Below are 19,979 nucleotides of genomic sequence, written 5' to 3'. Positions count from 1 at the left end.
TAGCATAGGAGCAGAAAAACCAACACATTCTGTGATTTTAGCTGTTTTTATGCTTTTTTAAAAAAAAATACAGATCCAAAACACAAAACCCAGAACCCAAAACATGGAAGGGTGGTTTTGGCAAAACCAATCCAGATCCAAAACACGAAGAAAGATCCACATCCAAAACCAAAACACAAAACACGAAAAGTGGCCGGTGCACACCCCTACTCTGCATATGGGCAAATATAAGCATTTAGGATCTCATTCAGAGTCGGTCGCGAGCGCCGATGCGCTTATAACCGACTTGATGGCTTGGCCAGCGCACGCGCAGCGGCCGCACTGCGCGTGTGCAAGCCCCGGAGCGACAGAGAAAGGGGCGGCTGTCGATGTTGATCGACAGCTGCCCACGTTTGGTAGGCGGGCCGGGGGGTGGTTTCCAAAACGGAGGCGTTCCTTTACGAACGCCTACCGTTTTGTGGGCGGCCGCACTGACATCATCAGTGATGTCAGTGGGGAGCCTCCTGCTCCATCAGAGCTGAAAGCTCCCTGGGGCTTAGAGTGCCCAGACCCAACCTTAGGGTCTGGTCGTAAGCCCCGATGGTCGCGATGGTGATCACCATCGCGACCATCAACCTGGTCGGTCATTAAGCTGGAGGCGGCCGTTCAGGATGCAAGCAGCCGCCATGATTCAGTGCGACCGCTTGCTACTAATGACCGCCTCTGAATGAGGTCCTTAGTGCCAGGTATGCAATGTGGGAGCAATTATGGCCAATTGTGCTTCACCCCTGAGTGTTTCTTTTATCTTCCTAAATAAAAATATTAAATAAAATGTAAAAACTTAATACCCTTTTGTTATATTTCTTAGGTACAGTAACATTCCTTTTTCGATGTGACATTTTCTGTACTCGCTGATTTTTATACACTTCTGCTTGTCTTTCAGGGCATGCTATACTTGGGATCGCAGCGTTATCTGCATAGGGATCTGGCGAGTAGGAATATTCTCGTAGAGCATCCAAATCATGTGAAAATTGGAGATTTTGGACTAACAAAACTCCTACCACAAGATAAAGAATACTACGTTGTTCGAGAACGAGGACAGAGCCCCATCTTTTGGTAAGTGAAGCGCAAAAACATTCAGACCCACTCGCGAGCAGCAGTACGCTCGCAAGTGGGTCGATGTTCCCCACTGCGCATGCGCACGACGGAGGGAGCTCCGTCGTGCGCATGCGCGAGACCCGGACTGCGACAGCCAAGCTGTCGCTCCGGGTCTCGCACCAAAGGGGGCGTGCTGTCGATGTTGATTGACAGCACGCCCCCTTTGGTGGGCGTGTCGGGGGCGTGCCTGCCAGACGGAGGCGTTCCCATGGGAACGCCTACCGTCTGAAGCCGGCCCCACTGACATCACTAGTGATGTCAGTGGGAGTGATTTTGGCTCTGATAGAGCCAAAATCACTCCAGGGCTTGTGGCAGGGAGACCCTACCGCAGGGTCTCCGTCGCAAGTCCGATGGTCGCGATGGTCAAGACCATCGCGACCATCTTTTTGGCCGCTCGCATATGCTGTGGGTGGCACCCACAGCTATGCGAGCGGCCAGGAGGCTGCTCCATTTTCATGGAGGAGGGCCCTGATTCAGAGCGAGCGCTCTGGTCAGAGCGTCCGGCTCTGAATCAGGCCCCAAGTACAATATATTCCATACTGTAAAACACTGAGGGGCTCATTTAGAATCATTTAAAATCTGTCTGCCTAAAATGTTTTGCATATTGGTGACTTGAGGGGCAAAATGCGGATGAGCTAGCATAGGTGTAGCATGGAGCCAATGGAAGTGCATACTATGATGCACCCCTATCCACCCCCACCCCCCAATACAGATGTGTGCAGGATGAGTGGGGGTTACCAGCACTTCATGGAAAGTTCAAATGGTAAAAATCCCATATAGTGACTTATTTTTAGCGTGGCAAAAAAATACTGTATCAAAAAATATCCCAGATACTGGCACAAAGTGGTTAGGATAAACTACTTTGTCAGGCCAGTCTTTGAACCAGCTTGCCAGATGAGGGCTGTCATTTTCATTAAGATGGAAAAAACATTAGTTTAAAAATAAATGGTTCAAAATAAGAAGTTTAAAAATAGATCACTTTGAAAACAAATATACAAATATTTTAAATCATTCATCAAAAAAAAACTTTATTAAGGAATAAAGCATGTTTTTAAATAATTACAAATAGAGGACAAGGTGGGGGAGGGGTAGAGGGAGAAAGAAAAGATACTTGCAACGTGGAGACACACAAGGGAGGGGGGTGACAAAGAAAAACAGACAGATGGCACAAAACTAGAGCAGAAGGGGGGGGGGGGAATACAGGCACAGACAGACAGAGAGGTGACACAAATACACACACAGTGACGGTGTAATAGAGACATAAACACTGGGGAGGAGGCAGACAAAATGCAGGGGCTTATCCATCCCATTGATGCAGCAGATCTGCTCAGGAAGAAAGGGGGAAGTCATGGACCACGGCATGTGCGGGAAGAGCTGCGCAGTCAGTGTTGATCTATAGAAGGAAGAGCAGAGCTGTGGTCAGGGGTCTTGGCATGTTGAGGAAGAGCTGCCTAGTCAGTGTTGATCTATGGGAGGAAGAGCTGCCTAGTCAGTGTTGATCTATGGGAGGAAGGGCAGAGGTGTGGTCAGATGTCTCAGCATGTGCAGGAAGAGCTGCGCAGTCAGTGTTGATCTATGGAAGGAAGAGCAGAGCTGTGGTCAGAGGTCTTGGCATGTTGAGGAAGAGCTGCCTAGTCAGTGTTGATCTATGGGAGGAAGAGCTGCCTACTCAGTGTTGATCTATGGGAGGAAGAGCAGAGGTGTGGTCAGATGTCTCAGCATGTGCAGGAAGAGCTGCACAGTCAGTGTTGATCTGTGGAAGGAAGAGCAGAGCTGTTGTCATAGATCTTGGCATGTTGAGGAAGAGCTGTGCAGTCAGTGTTGATCTATGGGAGGAAGCGCAGAGGTGTGGTCAGGGGTCTTGGCATGTTGAGGAAGAGCTGCCTAGTCAGAGTTGATCTATTGGAGGAAGAGCAGAGGTGTGGTCAGATGTTTCAGCATGTGCAGGAAGAGCTGCCTAGTCAGTGTTGATCTATGGGAGGAAGAGCAGAGCTGTGGTCAGATGTTTCAGCATGTGCAAGAAGAGCTGCCTAGTCAGTGTTGATCTATGGGAGGAAGAGCAGAGGTGTGGTCAGATGTTTCAGCATGTGCAGGAAGAGCTGCCTAGTCAGTGTTGATCTATGGGAGGAAGAGCAGAGCTGTGGTCAGATGTTTCAGCATGTGCAGGAAGAGCTGCCTAGTCAGTGTTGATCTATGGGAGGAAGAGCAGAGCTGTGGTCAGATGTTTCAGCATGTGCAAGAAGAGCTGCCTAGTCAGTGTTGATCTATGGGAGGAAGAGCAGAGGTGTGGTCAGATGTCTCAGCATGTGCAGGTAGAGCTGCGCAGTCAGTGTTGATCTATGGGAGGAAGAGCAGAGCTGTGGTCAGAGGTCTTGGCATGTTGAGGAAGAGCTGCCTAGTCAGTGTTGATCTATGGGAGGAAGAGCTGCCTAGTCAGTGTTGATCTATGGGAGGAAGAGCAGAGGTGTGGTCAGATGTCTCAGCATGTGCAGGAAGAGCTGCGCAGTCAGTGTTGATCTATGGAAGGAAGAGCAGAGCTGTGGTCAGGGGTCTTGGCATGTTGAGGAAGAGCTGCGCTGTCAGTGTTGATCTGTGGAAGGAAGAGCAGAGCTGTTGTCATAGGTCTTGGCATGTTGAGGAAGAGCTGTACAGTCAGTGTTGATCTATGGGAGGAAGCGCAGAGGTGTGGTCAGGGGTCTTGGCATGTTGAGGAAGAGCTGCCTAGTCAGTGTTGATCTATGGGAGGAAGAGCAGAGGTGTGGTCAGATGTTTCAGCATGTGCAGGAAGAGCTGCCTAGTCAGTGTTGATCTATGGGAGGAAGAGCAGAGCTTTGGTCAGATGTTTCAGCATGTGCAAGAGCTGCCTAGTCAGTGTTGATCTATGGGAGGAAGAGCAGAGCTGTGGTCAGATGTTTCAGCATGTGCAGGAAGAGCTGCCTAGTCAGTGTTGATCTATGGGAGGAAGAGCAGAGGTGTGGTCAGATGTCTCAGCATGTGCAGGTAGAGCTGCGCAGTCAGTGTTGACCTATGGGAGGAAGAGGAGAGCTGTAGTCAGGGGTCTTGGCATGTTGAGGAAGAGCTGCGTAGTCAGTGTTGATCTATGGGAGGAAGAGCAGAGCTGTGGTCAGGGGTCTTGGCATGTTGAGGAAGAGCTGCGCAGTCAGTGTTGATCTATGGAAGGAAGAGCAGAGGTTTGGTCAGGGGTCTTGGCATGTTGAGGAAGAGCTGTGCAGTCAGTGTTGATCTATGGAAGGAAGAGCAGAGCTGTTGTCATAGGTCTTGGCATTTTGAGGAAGAGCTGCGCAGTCAGTGTTGATCTATGGGAGGAAGAGCAGAGGTGTGGTCAGGGGTCTTGGCATGTTGAGGAAGAGCTGCCTAGTCAGTGTTGATCTATGGGAGGAAGAGCAGAGGTGTGGTCAGATTTCTCAGCATGTGCAGGATGAGCTGTGCAGTCAGGGGTCTATTTACTAAGCAGTGTTAGGATAAGTGAAAAGTGAAGAGTGAAAAGTGATAAGGTGCCAGCCAATCAGCTCCCAACTGCCATTTTTCAAACACAGCCTTTCATATGACAGTTAGGAGCTGATTGGCTGGCAGCTTATCACTTTCACTCTTCACTTTTCACTTCTCCTAACACTGCTTAGTAAATAGACACCTCAGTGTTGATCTATGGGAGGAAGAGCAGAGGTGTGGTCAGGGGTCTTGGCATGTTGAGGAAGAGCTGCGCAGTCAGTGTTGATCTATGGGAGGAAGAGCAGAGGTGTGGTCAGGGGTCTTGGCATGTTGAGGAAGAGCTGCCTAGTCAGTGTTGATCTATGGGAGGAAGAGCTGCCTAGTCAGTGTTGATCTATGGGAGGAAGAGCAGAGGTGTGGTCAGATGTCTCAGCATGTGCAGGAAGAGCTGCGCAGTCAGTGTTGATCTATGGAAGGAAGAGCAGAGCTGTGGTCAGGGGTCTTGGCATGTTGAGGAAGAGCTGCGCTGTCAGTGTTGATCTGTGGAAGGAAGAGCAGAGCTGTTGTCATAGGTCTTGGCATGTTGAGGAAGAGCTGTACAGTCAGTGTTGATCTATGGGAGGAAGCGCAGAGGTGTGGTCAGGGGTCTTGGCATGTTGAGGAAGAGCTGCCTAGTCAGTGTTGATCTATGGGAGGAAGAGCAGAGGTGTGGTCAGATGTTTCAGCATGTGCAGGAAGAGCTGCCTAGTCAGTGTTGATCTATGGGAGGAAGAGCAGAGCTTTGGTCAGATGTTTCAGCATGTGCAAGAGCTGCCTAGTCAGTGTTGATCTATGGGAGGAAGAGCAGAGCTGTGGTCAGATGTTTCAGCATGTGCAGGAAGAGCTGCCTAGTCAGTGTTGATCTATGGGAGGAAGAGCAGAGGTGTGGTCAGATGTCTCAGCATGTGCAGGTAGAGCTGCGCAGTCAGTGTTGACCTATGGGAGGAAGAGGAGAGCTGTAGTCAGGGGTCTTGGCATGTTGAGGAAGAGCTGCGTAGTCAGTGTTGATCTATGGGAGGAAGAGCAGAGCTGTGGTCAGGGGTCTTGGCATGTTGAGGAAGAGCTGCGCAGTCAGTGTTGATCTATGGAAGGAAGAGCAGAGGTTTGGTCAGGGGTCTTGGCATGTTGAGGAAGAGCTGTGCAGTCAGTGTTGATCTATGGAAGGAAGAGCAGAGCTGTTGTCATAGGTCTTGCCATTTTGAGGAAGAGCTGCGCAGTCAGTGTTGATCTATGGGAGGAAGAGCAGAGGTGTGGTCAGGGGTCTTGGCATGTTGAGGAAGAGCTGCCTAGTCAGTGTTGATCTATGGGAGGAAGAGCAGAGGTGTGGTCAGATTTCTCAGCATGTGCAGGATGAGCTGTGCAGTCAGGGGTCTATTTACTAAGCAGTGTTAGGATAAGTGAAAAGTGAAGAGTGAAAAGTGATAAGGTGCCAGCCAATCAGCTCCCAACTGCCATTTTTCAAACACAGCCTTTCATATGACAGTTAGGAGCTGATTGGCTGGCAGCTTATCACTTTCACTCTTCACTTTTCACTTCTCCTAACACTGCTTAGTAAATAGACACCTCAGTGTTGATCTATGGGAGGAAGAGCAGAGGTGTGGTCAGGGGTCTTGGCATGTTGAGGAAGAGCTGCGCAGTCAGTGTTGATCTATGGGAGGAAGAGCAGAGGTGTGGTCAGGGGTCTTGGCATGTTGAGGAAGAGCTGCCTAGTCAGTGTTGATCTATGGGAGGAAGAGCTGCCTAGTCAGTGTTGATCTATGGGAGGAAGAGCAGAGGTGTGGTCAGATGTCTCAGCATGTGCAGGAAGAGCTGCCTAGTCAGTGTTGATCTATGGGAGGAAGAGCAGAGCTTTGGTCAGATGTTTCAGCATGTGCAAGAGCTGCCTAGTCAGTGTTGATCTATGGGAGGAAGAGCAGAGCTGTGGTCAGATGTTTCAGCATGTGCAGGAAGAGCTGCCTAGTCAGTGTTGATCTATGGGAGGAAGAGCAGAGGTGTGGTCAGATGTCTCAGCATGTGCAGGATGAGCTGTGCAGTCAGGGGTCTATTTACTAAGCAGTGTTAGGATAAGTGAAAAGTGAAGAGTGAAAAGTGATAAGGTGCCAGCCAATCAGCTCCCAACTGCCATTTTTCAAACACAGCCTTTGATATGACAGTTAGGAGCTGATTGGCTGGCAGCTTATCACTTTCACTCTTCACTTTTCACTTCTCCTAACACTGCTTAGTAAATAGACACCTCAGTGTTGATCTATGGGAGGAAGAGCAGAGGTGTGGTCAGGGGTCTTGGCATGTTGAGGAAGAGCTGCGCAGTCAGTGTTGATCTATGGGAGGAAGAGCAGAGGTGTGGTCAGGGGTCTTGGCATGTTGAGGAAGAGCTGCCTAGTCAGTGTTGATCTATGGGAGGAAGAGCAGAGGTGTGGTCAGATGTCTCAGCATGTGCAGGATGAGCTGTGCAGTCAGGGGTCTATTTACTAAGCAGTGTTAGGAGAAGTGAAAAGTGAAGAGTGAAAAGTGATAAGGTGCCAGCCAATCAGCTCCCAACTGCCATTTTTCAAACACAGCCTTTGATATGGCAGTTAGGAGCCGATTGGCTGGCAACTTATCACTTTCACTCTTCATTTTTCACTTCTCCTAACACTGCTTAGTAAATAGACACCTCAGTGTTGATCTATGGGAGGAAGAGCAGAGCTGTTGTCAGGGGTCTTGGCATTTTGAGGAAGAGCTGCGCAGTCAGTGTTGATCTATGGGAGGAAGAGCAGAAGTGTGGTCAGGGGTCTTGGCATGTTGAGGAAGAGCTGCACAGTCAGTGTTGATCTATGGGAGGAAGAGCAGAGCTGTGGTCAGGGGTCTTGGCATGTTGAGGAAGAGCTGCATAGTCAGTGTTGATCTATGGGAGGAAGAGCAGAGCTGTGGTCAGGGGTCTTGGCATGTTGAGGAAGAGCTGCGCAGTCAGTGTTGATCTATGGAAGGAAGAGCAGAGGTGTGGTCAGGGGTCTTGGCATGTTGAGGAAGAGCTGCGCAGTCAGTGTTGATCTATGGAAGGAAGAGCAGAGCTGTTGTCATAGGTCTTGGAATGTTGAGGAAGAGCTGCGCAGTCAGTGTTGATCTATGGGAGGAAGAGCAGAGCTGTGGTCAGAGGTCTTGGCATGTTGAGGAAGAGCTGCCTAGTCAGTGTTGATCTATGGGAGGAAGAGCTGGCTAGTCAGTGTTGATCTATGGGAGGAAGAGCAGAGGTGTGGTCAGATGTCTCAGTATGTGCAGGAAGAGCTGCGCAGTCAGTGTTGATCTATGGAAGGAAGAGCAGAGCTGTGGTCAGGGGTCTTGGCATGTTGAGGAAGAGCTGCGCTGTCAGTGTTGATCTGTGGAAGGAAGAGCAGAGCTGTTGTCATAGGTCTTGGCATGTTGAGGAAGAGCTGTGCAGTCAGTGTTGATCTATGGGAGGAAGCGCAGAGGTGTGGTCAGGGGTCTTGCCATGTTGAGGAAGAGCTGCCTAGTCAGTGTTGATCTATGGGAGGAAGAGCAGAGGTGTGGTCAGATGTTTCAGCATGTGCAGGAAGAGCTGCCTAGTCAGTGTTGATCTATGGGAGGAAGAGCAGAGCTTTGGTCAGATGTTTCAGCATGTGCAAGAGCTGCCTAGTCAGTGTTGATCTATGGGAGTAAGAGCAGAGCTGTGGTCAGATGTTTCAGCATGTGCAGGAAGAGCTGCCTAGTCAGTGTTGATCTATGGGAGGAAGAGCAGAGGTGTGGTCAGATGTCTCAGCATGTGCAGGTAGAGCTGCGCAGTCAGTGTTGATCTATGGGAGTAAGAGCAGAGCTGTGGTCAGGGGTCTTGGCATGTTGAGGAAGAGCTGCGTAGTCAGTGTTGATCTATGGGAGGAAGAGCAGAGCTGTGGTCAGGGGTCTTGGCATGTTGAGGAAGAGCTGCGCAGTCAGCGTTGATCTATGGAAGGAAGAGCAGAGGTGTGGTCAGGGGTCTTGGCATGTTGAGGAAGAGCTGCGCAGTCAGTGTTGATCTATGGAAGGAAGAGCAGAGCTGTTGTCATAGGTCTTGGCATGTTGAGGATGAGCTGCGCAGTCAGTGTTGATCTATGGGAGGAAGAGCAGAGGTGTGGTCAGGGGTCTTGGCATGTTGAGGAAGAGCTGCCTAGTCAGTGTTGATCTATGGGAGGAAGAGCAGAGGTGTGGTCAGATGTCTCAGCATGTGCAGGATGAGCTGTGCAGTCAGGGGTCTATTTACTAAGCAGTGTTAGGATAAGTGAAAAGTGAAGAGTGAAAAGTGATAAGGTGCCAGCCAATCAGCTCCCAACTGCCATTTTTCAAACACAGCCTTTGATATGACAGTTAGGAGCTGATTGGCTGGCAGCTTATCACTTTCACTCTTCACTTTTCACTTCTCCTAACACTGCTTAGTAAATAGACACCTCAGTGTTGATCTATGGGAGGAAGAGCAGAGGTGTGGTCAGGGGTCTTGGCATGTTGAGGAAGAGCTGCGCAGTCAGTGTTGATCTATGGGAGGAAGAGCAGAGGTGTGGTCAGGGGTCTTGGCATGTTGAGGAAGAGCTGCCTAGTCAGTGTTGATCTATGGGAGGAAGAGCAGAGGTGTGGTCAGATGTCTCAGCATGTGCAGGATGAGCTGTGCAGTCAGGGGTCTATTTACTAAGCAGTGTTAGGAGAAGTGAAAAGTGAAGAGTGAAAAGTGATAAGGTGCCAGCCAATCAGCTCCCAACTGCCATTTTTCAAACACAGCCTTTGATATGGCAGTTAGGAGCCGATTGGCTGGCAACTTATCACTTTCACTGTTCATTTTTCACTTCTCCTAACACTGCTTAGTAAATAGACACCTCAGTGTTGATCTATGGGAGGAAGAGCAGAGCTGTTGTCAGGGGTCTTGGCATTTTGAGGAAGAGCTGCGCAGTCAGTGTTGATCTATGGGAGGAAGAGCAGAGGTGTGGTCAGGGGTCTTGGCATGTTGAGGAAGAGCTGCACAGTCAGTGTTGATCTATGGGAGGAAGAGCAGAGCTGTGGTCAGGGGTCTCGGCATGTTGAGGAAGAGCTGCATAGTCAGTGTTGATCTATGGGAGGAAGAGCAGAGCTGTGGTCAGGGGTCTTGGCATGTTGAGGAAGAGCTGTGCAGTCAGTGTTGATCTATGGAAGGAAGAGCAGAGGTGTGGTCAGGGGTCTTGGCATGTTGAGGAAGAGCTGCGCAGTCAGTGTTGATCTATGGAAGGAAGAGCAGAGCTGTTGTCATAGGTCTTGGCATGTTGAGGAAGAGCTGCGCAGTCAGTGTTGATCTATGGGAGGAAGAGCAGAGCTGTGGTCAGAGGTCTTGGCATGTTGAGGAAGAGCTGCCTAGTCAGTGTTGATCTATGGGAGGAAGAGCTGCCTAGTCAGTGTTGATCTATGGGAGGAAGAGCAGAGGTGTGGTCAGATGTCTCAGCATGTGCAGGAAGAGCTGCGCAGTCAGTGTTGATCTATGGAAGGAAGAGCAGAGCTGTGGTCAGGGGTCTTGGCATGTTGAGGAAGAGCTGCGCTGTCAGTGTTGATCTGTGGAAGGAAGAGCAGAGCTGTTGTCATAGGTCTTGGCATGTTGAGGAAGAGCTGTGCAGTCAGTATTGATCTATGGGAGGAAGCGCAGAGGTGTGGTCAGGGGTCTTGGCATGTTGAGGAAGAGCTGCCTAGTCAGTGTTGATCTATGGGAGGAAGAGCAGAGGTGTGGTCAGATGTTTCAGCATGTGCAGGAAGAGCTGCCTAGTCAGTGTTGATCTATGGGAGGAAGAGCAGAGCTTTGGTCAGATGTTTCAGCATGTGCAAGAGCTGCCTAGTCAGTGTTGATCTATGGGAGGAAGAGCAGAGCTGTGGTCAGATGTTTCAGCATGTGCAGGAAGAGCTGCCTAGTCAGTGTTGATCTATGGGAGGAAGAGCAGAGGTGTGGTCAGATGTCTCAGCATGTGCAGGTAGAGCTGCGTAGTCAGTGTTGATCTATGGGAGGAAGAGCAGAGCTGTGGTCAGGGGTCTTGGCATGTTGAGGAAGAGCTGCGCAGTCAGCGTTGATCTATGGAAGGAAGAGTAGAGGTGTGGTCAGGGGTCTTGGCATGTTGAGGAAGAGCTGCGCAGTCAGTGTTGATCTATGGAAGGAAGAGCAGAGCTGTTGTCATAGGTCTTGGCATGTTGAGGAAGAGTTGCGCAGTCAGTGTTGATCTATGGGAGGAAGAGCAGAGGTGTGGTCAGGGGTCTTGGCATGTTGAGGAAGAGCTGCCTAGTCAGTGTTGATCTATGGGAGGAAGAGCAGAGGTGTGGTCAGATGTCTCAGCATGTGCAGGATGAGCTGTGCAGTCAGGGGTCTATTTACTAAGCAGTGTTAGGAGAAGTGAAAAGTGAAGAGTGAAAAGTGATAAGGTGCCAGCCAATCAGCTCCCAACTGCCATTTTTCAAACACAGCCTTTGATATGGCAGTTAGGAGCCGATTGGCTGGCAACTTATCACTTTCACTGTTCATTTTTCACTTCTCCTAACACTGCTTAGTAAATAGACACCTCAATGTTGATCTATGGGAGGAAGAGCAGAGCTGTTGTCAGGGGTCTTGGCATTTTGAGGAAGAGCTGCGCAGTCAGTGTTGATCTATGGGAGGAAGAGCAGAGGTGTGGTCAGGGGTCTTGGCATGTTGAGGAAGAGCTGCGCAGTCAGTGTTGATCTATGGAAGGAAGAGCAGAGGTGTGGTCAGAGGTCTCGGCATGTTGAGGAAGAGCAGCACTCAGAATGTTGATATAGTGGGCTCTGGACAGCCTCTATGGGAGGAGGAGTAGAGGTGATGTCAGGGGTGCAACATGAGCTTTGTGAACTGGAAAACCTGTGCCTTTTGTTGTGTATCTGTGCCTCCATTGTATCCACCGTCGACCAGGCTGCAGAGTAATAGATCACCTACCTTTATGGTCTATAAATATCAGTAAGAACAAGCAGAAAGGCTCTGTTTGTACCCTACCAGTCGCTGGTGCCCAGAGCACCTGTTTTGCACACTTCGCCTACTCTACGCACCTGAGTTTAGTAGGTGACACACTTAGACATTGATGACTCTGCAGTTACAACACTTGATTATAATATTATATTTTGTACAATATAATAGTGTTACCATTTACTAATAACCGTGTCAAACTACTCCAATATCTCCATGCTTTCATGAGGTTATATGCACAATTGTAACTGAGATGCATCTGTCTCTACATGTGCATGTACATACATTTCAGGCTTTTTTTATGTGCGTCTTTCTAATTTGTGAGCACACAGGCAGCTGCCTATTAGGTGATCCTCTGAACTTTAATAACAGTAATTCATAACATAACGAGGAGTCATTTTTCTGAAAGTATAAAGTCAAATAAATATGAACTTGTGAAGAACACTCAGAGGAAGGCCTCATCCATCCTAATAGAGAACCAACAATTAGAATCAGTGTGCAGCTAATGGTTTAACTTAGTTTGTCACAGTCACATAGGCATTGAATATTATTGGTACAGTTACATGTTCAACAAATTTAGTTATAAAATCTTAGCTACTGTACAAAACAAAAATTGACAAGAAAAGAGATAAACTGAAAGAGATATTAGAAGAAAAGAAGAGATGTTAGGATCCTGGAAGGTGCCCCCCAATTGTGAGGACTGGGGACGGGGACTGAGGAAATAAAACCTTTTAGTCCATCAACTGAGAATCAGTATATTTAGCCCATGGTTTCCACACATATAATAAATGAATGTACTATGTGTCAGATTGCTAATTAACTTCTCACTAACCACACACCAATCCATTTACTCTTTTCTCTCTCTCTCTCTCTCTCTCTCTCTCTCTCTCTCTCTCTCCCTCTCTCTCTCAGGCATGCCCCTGAGTCTCTCTCAGACAATATTTATTCCCGTGAGTCAGATGTCTGGAGTTTTGGGGTACTCCTTTATGAACTGTTCACTTACTGCGAAAGAAGCTGCAGCCCATCAGCGGTAAGTGTTTGAGACTCCATTCAACATCATTTCACAAAATTTTAGATTACATTTTTTCCTGATACAGCAAAGTCAAAATTTACTTGGTTTACAACTGTTCAAAATGATTAAACTTAAGTCTTGCCTTTATCAGGAGTATCGTCGTATGATGGGACCCCACAATTCCCAGCAAACTGTTTGCGCGCTTGTAGAACTATTAAGAGCTGATAAAAGACTGCAGACTCCACCAAGCTGTCCAGTACACGTAAGCTCCTAAACCAAGCACCTTAATGTCCTTTACATTTAATCTGCATAACCTTTTATATAGCTCAATATACATATAAACTTCATTTCATTTTAATAGTTAATTTAACCAAACATTCTAACTTACTGCATTGATATAAAGTCTCCATTTAACTTTTCCTGTAGTTCTTTGTTTTACCTTAGGCTTCCTTGTATCTTTTATGTAAACCTGTGTGTACCTTCATTTCAGGTATATGAGATGATGGTCTCATGCTGGTCCTTCCTCCCCTGTGACAGGCCAACGTTTAGTGACCTGGACAAACAGTGCGAGCTGTTCCGGAAGATGTGCAAGAGTTTGTGAGCTTAATACTAGTGTACATGCAGATCAGGTTCACATCTAACCCATAATCCTTTTAATAATGTAACACAGGTTAACTTTTCAACTTGTGCATACAATAACAGTAAATATCAAAACATGCATACATTTACACAAAGATGTATGATATACACTGTTTTTCTTTTGGTTTTCTTTGCATTAAACAAATATTTTTACTTATGAAAATAAAATGAATTACAAGTGAATAAGTGTGAGTATACTTATATGGAACTATTTGTACAATTGGAAACAAGGAACTTCCAGGATCATTTTCAGGTTTAATCCTATCTGTATAATAAAATTTGTTCAATAAAACTAGAGATGTTTGCTGGACCATTTTTGCTGGTTTTGGTTGTAATTCGTCGGCTGGGTTTAGTTTAGCCAAACTGCCAAGACTGGTTCAGGTTTTGATTTTTTTTTCCAAAAATTGGCTTAAAAAAGCTAAAATCACATAATTTGATCCTTTTTTTGATCCTAGAGTATTATTAACCTCAATAACATTAATTTACACTTATTTCCAGTCAGTTTTGACTGTCTCACAGCTCACAATATTGTTTTCATCTAGTTTAGGTCAAAAGGTTGCACCGAGCTAGCTGGCTGACTAAACTAAGCGACAGCAGTGGTTGGCACAAACACGTGGCAGTTCAACTTTCAACATGACACATTAGGAAACAAATGTTTTCATTAATCAAGAGGCTTGAGGGAGATGGAGTATGTATGTAGTTGAAGGCAGGGTAAGGAAGGATTGATTAGTTTGGCAAGTTAATTAAATTTTTTGATTCCGAGACAAATTTATGAGGGAGGAGGGGTGAGCATGGGTGAACAACATGTCACATGCCTTGCACACAAAATCAACTTGGTGGTTCAATTTTAAAAAAAAATAAAGGGGCATGTAGGAGATGCTGTCTGTGGCCATAAACATTTCTGGACATTTTTGGCATTCAGCAACCGCATGCTGAAGATTTCAGCGGCTATGGCAGTTCAACTTCCAACATGGCACATCTAGGAAATAGAGTGGCAGTAACTTTTCATTAATGAAGAACTAGATCAGTGGCCTGACGGAGGTAGAGTATGTATATAGAGAAAAGGCAGGGAAAGGAAGGATTGATTCGTTGGTAAGTTAAATTTAATTTTTTTATTCCGAAGAAAATTTATGAACTCACTTCACAGGTGGTTACTTCGAAGGGTTTGACTACCTTATGCAAGATGGAAAGCATTCTGTGCTGGACTAAGGAACAGTTCCCCTCCTCTCCCAATGTCATGGCTTGTGGTAGAGCTGTGGATGGCTTTTTGCTATTCATCCATCTGCTGAGTCATATAAAGGGTGGAATTCCACCTGGTTACCACCTCTTGCTTCAGTTGGTGGCAGGACAAATTCAACTGTTCTTGCAGCTGCTGCAATCTCCTGCCCACTGTGGCTAAATGGCAAAACTGTCCCATAATTTTTTGGGTCATAGACACCATCTCCTGCACGCCCTTGTCATTTTTTAAAAAACCCTGTACCACCAAGTTGATTGTGTGTGCAAAATATGGGACATGTTGGAATTCACTCAGCTGTAATGCTTTCACAATATTGGTGGCATTGTCAGAAGTCACAAATTCTGAGGAGATTCCAAGTGGGGTAAGCCATTTTGCTATGGCATACCATTTTTTCTAAGAGCTTGTCGGCGGTATGCCTCTTAGTGAAGCTGGTGATACAGAGTAGCCTGCCTCTGAATGAGCTGGCCTTGGTTGTTAGATACTGCTTCTGCTAAAGACAAATCACTCACCCAGTGGGCTGTCACAGTCATGTAATCTGTAGTTTGCTCACTACTGCTTATCCACATATCTGTGGTTTGGTGGACAGTGGGTACATTGGCTTTTTGTAGGCCAATAATTTTTTTAATGTCCTGGGACAGCTGAGGAATGGCTTTTCGTGTATAATGGAATCAAGATGGAATTTAGTAATGGGGACACAAGACCTCAATTAACTGTGTGAAACCCACTCCATTAAAGGCGGACATTGGATGCCAATCTAATGCTAGCATAGTCGTGAATGCATTAGTGATCTGCTGTGCAACTGGGTGAGAGCTGTCATACTTGCTTCCCCTTGCAATGGATTGTTTCACAGTCAGTTGTTTTTTTAAAATAGTAGTCTTCTTGGTCCCCTTCTGGTATGAAGGTCTGTCCCCAGCAGCAGCAGGCCTTGCACTGAAGGATTCTTCTGATTAATACTGGATAGGGGAGGATCAACTAGCCTTAAAAAATTGTATGCAGGACTACCTCCGATCATTACTGAGTATATGGAGGATGAATGTGTTGGCAGTATAGATTGCAGGTGCTGGGCTCTAGTTGAACTTGAGTGAATGGAGCTAGCTGATGCTGGACTGCTTTTTGTTATTTTTTAAGCACTAGTTTCTAATTTTGTCAAACAATTTTTATGAGTTCAATGCAAATAACAGGGAGGAGGAGATGGTTAATGTTCCTACCTCTACTTACCATGGTTTTACAAACACTACACGACTTGACAATTGTTGTCAGGATTTGGGTAAATATAATTCCACACATAAGAGGTGCATTTGTTAGTCCTATGCCCAGGCAGGTCAATGGCCTTCCTCTTATCATGGCCAAGAGCTGCTTCCACTGGTGTCTGACCACACTTTCCCTTTATTAGATGTGTTTTTTTCTTTAGCATTGTATATTGTTTTTTTATTATTTTAAATACCCTGACTTAGACCTTCTATGCCCTTGAGCATCGGCTTTAGTAGATGACGTTGAAGGACTAGCATCATCATAACTGGTGGCTGCAGCTGCAGCGACAGTATATGGTTGCTTTTCTCTAAACTGAACATTATCCTTTTTTCAATTTGCAGATCACTGCATAGCTTATATACGCATGTGAACAAAGCACACTGGGGTAAAGCACACCAAACAGTACAAACAATAGAATTTATATTTATTATTTTTATTTTTTTATGTCGCAGCTCAATTTAAACTGTGTGGATCCACAGGGCTTATATATGCACGTGAACAAAGTGCATTAGGGTAAAGTGTACCAAACAGTACAAACTAGAATTTTTTAATTTTTTAATGTCACAGCTCATTTCAAACTGCATGGAGCCGCAGGGCTTATATATGCACATGTCATGAACAAAGCGCACTAGGCCACAGTGTGCCAAACAGTGGATCAGTTAAAAATGCGTGGAGTCAAAGGGCTTATATATGCATGTGAACGTCTTTTCTGATGGACACAGCACAGATAATTTACAGCAGAGTACTGCACAGCATACAGCAGCATGCCCCCTCCCTATACACATTGACTAAGAGCAGCACAGCCACTTGTGAGTCTGGACACAACACAGCCTATATACAGCAGAGTACAGCGCAGCATACATCAGTGTGCCTGACAGGGAAATGGCGCGAGTCCTGTCCGCGAATCCTTATATTATGCTACGTGGATGACTTTTGCCTCGAAGAGGAATCCGAGTCAGACAGGAAAACCAGAGACGCCGCTCGGATTGACTCGGATGTCTGAAGTATATTGAGGATGAAGGTGTTGGCGGTATAGATTGCTGGTGCTGGGATCTAGTTAAACTTGAGAGAATGGAGCTAGCTGATGCTGCACTGCTTTTTGTTATTTTTTAAGCACCAGTTTCTGATGATGTCAAACAATTTTCATGAGTTCAAATAACAGGGAGGAGGTTCCTAGATGTCCCTACCTCTACTTACCATGGTTTTACAAACACTACAGATGATTTTACAATTGTTGTCAGGATTTGGGTAAATATAAATCCACACATAAGAGGTGCATTTGTTGGACCTAAGGAGCTGATTCAGACCTGCTCGCTAGGATGCGTTTGCTCAAAGCTGGCCGATTTTTGCAATCTGCGCATGCGTACGCATCGCAGTGCATGAACCAGTGTGAGAGATCGGGAAGCGTTCGCTCGCTGCGAATAGACAGCCCAGCAGAATGAGTAACAGATGAGGCCATTTGTGGGTGGTGACAGGGGCAGACCACTAGTAACGGGGGAGTGAAGATGTGAACGCAGGTGTGCCTAAGTGTTGCAATGCTGTTTCAGAGGCGTGCATAATTAAAAGGCAGCATCATAGTACTCGTCACTTGGTGGGATTTCACACTGTAGTGATCGCAGTACTTGCGGAAGGGTATAGTCAACCTCAAGCGCTGCGATGGAATCCGATGGTGCTCGATGTACCAATGTTTTCATGCACTTCCAGGAGATGACATGCGCAAGTGGTGTCTAATGAATGGCTGGTGGGCATCTGCATACACACAGTGAACTCAAAGACATAGTGGGCGTGCTAATGCCTTGTCGTGCAGTCGCCTGCCTTGCTGTGCATGAGCAGGATTTGCATACGCATAGAGCAAGCATACGCATCTAGGAGAGAGTCTGAATGAGCTCCTAAGTCCAGACATGACAATGGCCAAGAGATGCTTCCACTGGTGTCTGACTTACACAAACAACATCCTCATCCTCAACATCCTCATTAGCGCTGGCATCAGCTACACAGATATCCCCCTTATTCTCTTGCAATTCCTCGGTGGCATCCTCAATTTCTATGTCATCAGCTATATTTGTGCTGCTCATGCCCACATTTGCAGAGTGACCAGAAATGGTGGAAGGTGGCTTCTCTGCGAGCACAACAGTATCAGAAAGGTCAAGCTCACACAAAGCACTTGTGCACACACTTAGGGGTAAATTTACTAAGATTCGAGATAGGTCGAGTTTTTTTATCTCGATTTGCATCGCCTAAACTCGGGCTTGTTTTTTTTTTGGTTTTGGAAGCGAGTTTAGCTGAAAGTGAGTTTTCCGATGGTGAAGCAAATCGAGATTTCTCTCCCGAGTTACAAGTGAAGATGTGATAACTGATCTGAGGGCCTGATTCAGACCCGCTTGCGAGCACTATGTGTTTGCAAGTGGGTCGATGGTGGCCCAGTGTGCATGCACATGACGGAGCCGGCTCTGTCGTGCGCATGCGTGAGGCCCATATAGCGACAGACAATCCGTCACTCCGGGTCTCGTACCAAAGGAGGCTTGCTTTTGATGTTGAGTGACAGCCCTTTGGTGGGCGGGCTGGGGGCGTGGCTGCCCAGATGGAGGCATTCCCATGGGAATGCCTACCGTCTGGGGCCGGCCCCACTGACATCACAAGTGACAAGTGATGTCAGTTTCAGTGCTTTCGGCTGGGGCACTCTGGGGCTTGCGGCAACGAGACCCTACCACAAGGGTCTCGTCGCAAGCCCAATGGTCATGATGGTCTTGACCATCGCGACCATCTTCTTGGCCGCTCGCTATAGCTGTGGGTGGTCACCCACAGCTATGCGAGCAGCCAGGAGGCCGCTCTGAAAAACAAGAAGGATGGCCCTGATACAGAGTGAGCGCTCTGTCAGAGCGTCCGGCTCTGAATCAGGCCCTGAAATTGCAGTGTTTTCTCACTGCAAATCTCACCCGAGCTAGCAGCCTGCACATATCAGTGAGATATGTGCTGGCTGCTTGTGTTGTACCTGTAAAAAACTTGGTTTATTTTTTATAAAAATAACGTGAGGTTCCTCCCCCAAAACACTAACCAGCCCCGGACTTGGCAGCCTATCCTGGTACCTAAATTATGGGGAACAAAATGAATAGGGTTCGTCCGTAAATTAAGGTACCAGCACCAGGCAGAAGGGACAGAGCTGGTTTTAATTATAGGGGCAAAAAAAAGGTACCCCTATATTTCAAACCAGCCCTGGACCCTTACTAGCGGGGGCTGATGCCACAGCCAGGGGAGCCCTTTCACCAGGCCCCCCAGCCAAAGCATCAGTCCTGACCACTAGTCAGCCCAGGCCAGGGTTCCCTGGGGAGTTGAGTACCCCTCCAATCAAGGGGTACCCCTCTCCAGGGCACTCCTGGTCTAGGCTCATAGCCCGGGGCTATCCCCGCCACCCCTGGGCGGTGGGTGGTGGGTTGATAGTGTTGGTGTTGTGTAAAATTAGAAAAATCAACATTGTCTTTCCAGCCGAACTACAGGTGCCAGCAAGCCTGCCCCCGCATGCTGGTGCTTGGAGAACCACAAGTACCAGCATGCAGGGCATTAAGAGCCTGCTGGCACCTGTAGTTCACCTGTAAAGAAATGAGTAGAAAAACACTACACACACCGTGAATTTAAAGTTTTATTACAAACATACATACACACACAGACTTACCTGCTGCCAGATGTTCACGTCCCCTTGTCAACGTAAAGTATCCTAGTGAAAAACCTGAAAGAAAAAGCCAATACTCACCCTTGTGTCCCACGATGTTCTCCACAGATATCCAATTCTGTGGGCGGACACACTGTAACAGCATGTATTAGCATTCTGTTACAGCCTTGCTACTGAGTTCAGTCTACTGGCTGCCAGCCAATCAGCGGCAGCCTCCCTCTATATAAGGCTAAACAACGAGCTTCCTGACGGTAACTATACCTCACTGTGTCGGCACAAAGTTCACCACTCCGGATTATTTCTCAGCGCTTAGAGACTGACAGACACGCTTATGAGAGTCTCTACCAATTATACTACTTGTACTGTTGCCGGTTATGAGGAACCCACACAGTATTCATTAGTGACTTTTCACTTCCAGTCAATCAGTGATCTATGTACTCATAATGACATTTGTCACATTTATTAGCTGATATCCCTTGGATACATTATCCATCTAGAGATTGCTATTATATCACCTTTTGCTACTGTTATTCCTTAACAGCATTGTGCACATAGTCTTATCAATTTTATTGTCTGGTGTATTTATAGATTGTTATTTTTA

The 19,979-nt window shown here is 47.0% G+C and overlaps 1 protein-coding gene across 1 annotated transcript in view; it reads left to right on the top strand.

The window, feature by feature from the left end:
- The window catches only part of JAK3 (Janus kinase 3), a 122,229-nt gene extending 109,044 nt beyond the window's left edge, over window positions 1-13,185 (top strand). The window contains exons 21-24 of the mRNA XM_088478550.1: window positions 923-1,095; window positions 12,485-12,602; window positions 12,736-12,846; window positions 13,075-13,185. Of these exons, the coding sequence (XP_088334676.1) occupies window positions 923-1,095; window positions 12,485-12,602; window positions 12,736-12,846; window positions 13,075-13,185 (513 nt within the window). The remainder of the gene's footprint in view (window positions 1-922; window positions 1,096-12,484; window positions 12,603-12,735; window positions 12,847-13,074) is intronic.
- The last annotated feature ends 6,794 nt before the right edge of the window (window positions 13,186-19,979 follow it).

Source organism: Taudactylus pleione, unplaced genomic scaffold (genome assembly GCF_031769625.1).
Source record: "Taudactylus pleione unplaced genomic scaffold, aTauple2 ptg000214l, whole genome shotgun sequence".
Lineage (NCBI taxonomy): Eukaryota > Metazoa > Chordata > Amphibia > Anura > Myobatrachidae > Taudactylus > Taudactylus pleione.
This window is presented reverse-complemented; position numbering and strand designations above follow the sequence as displayed.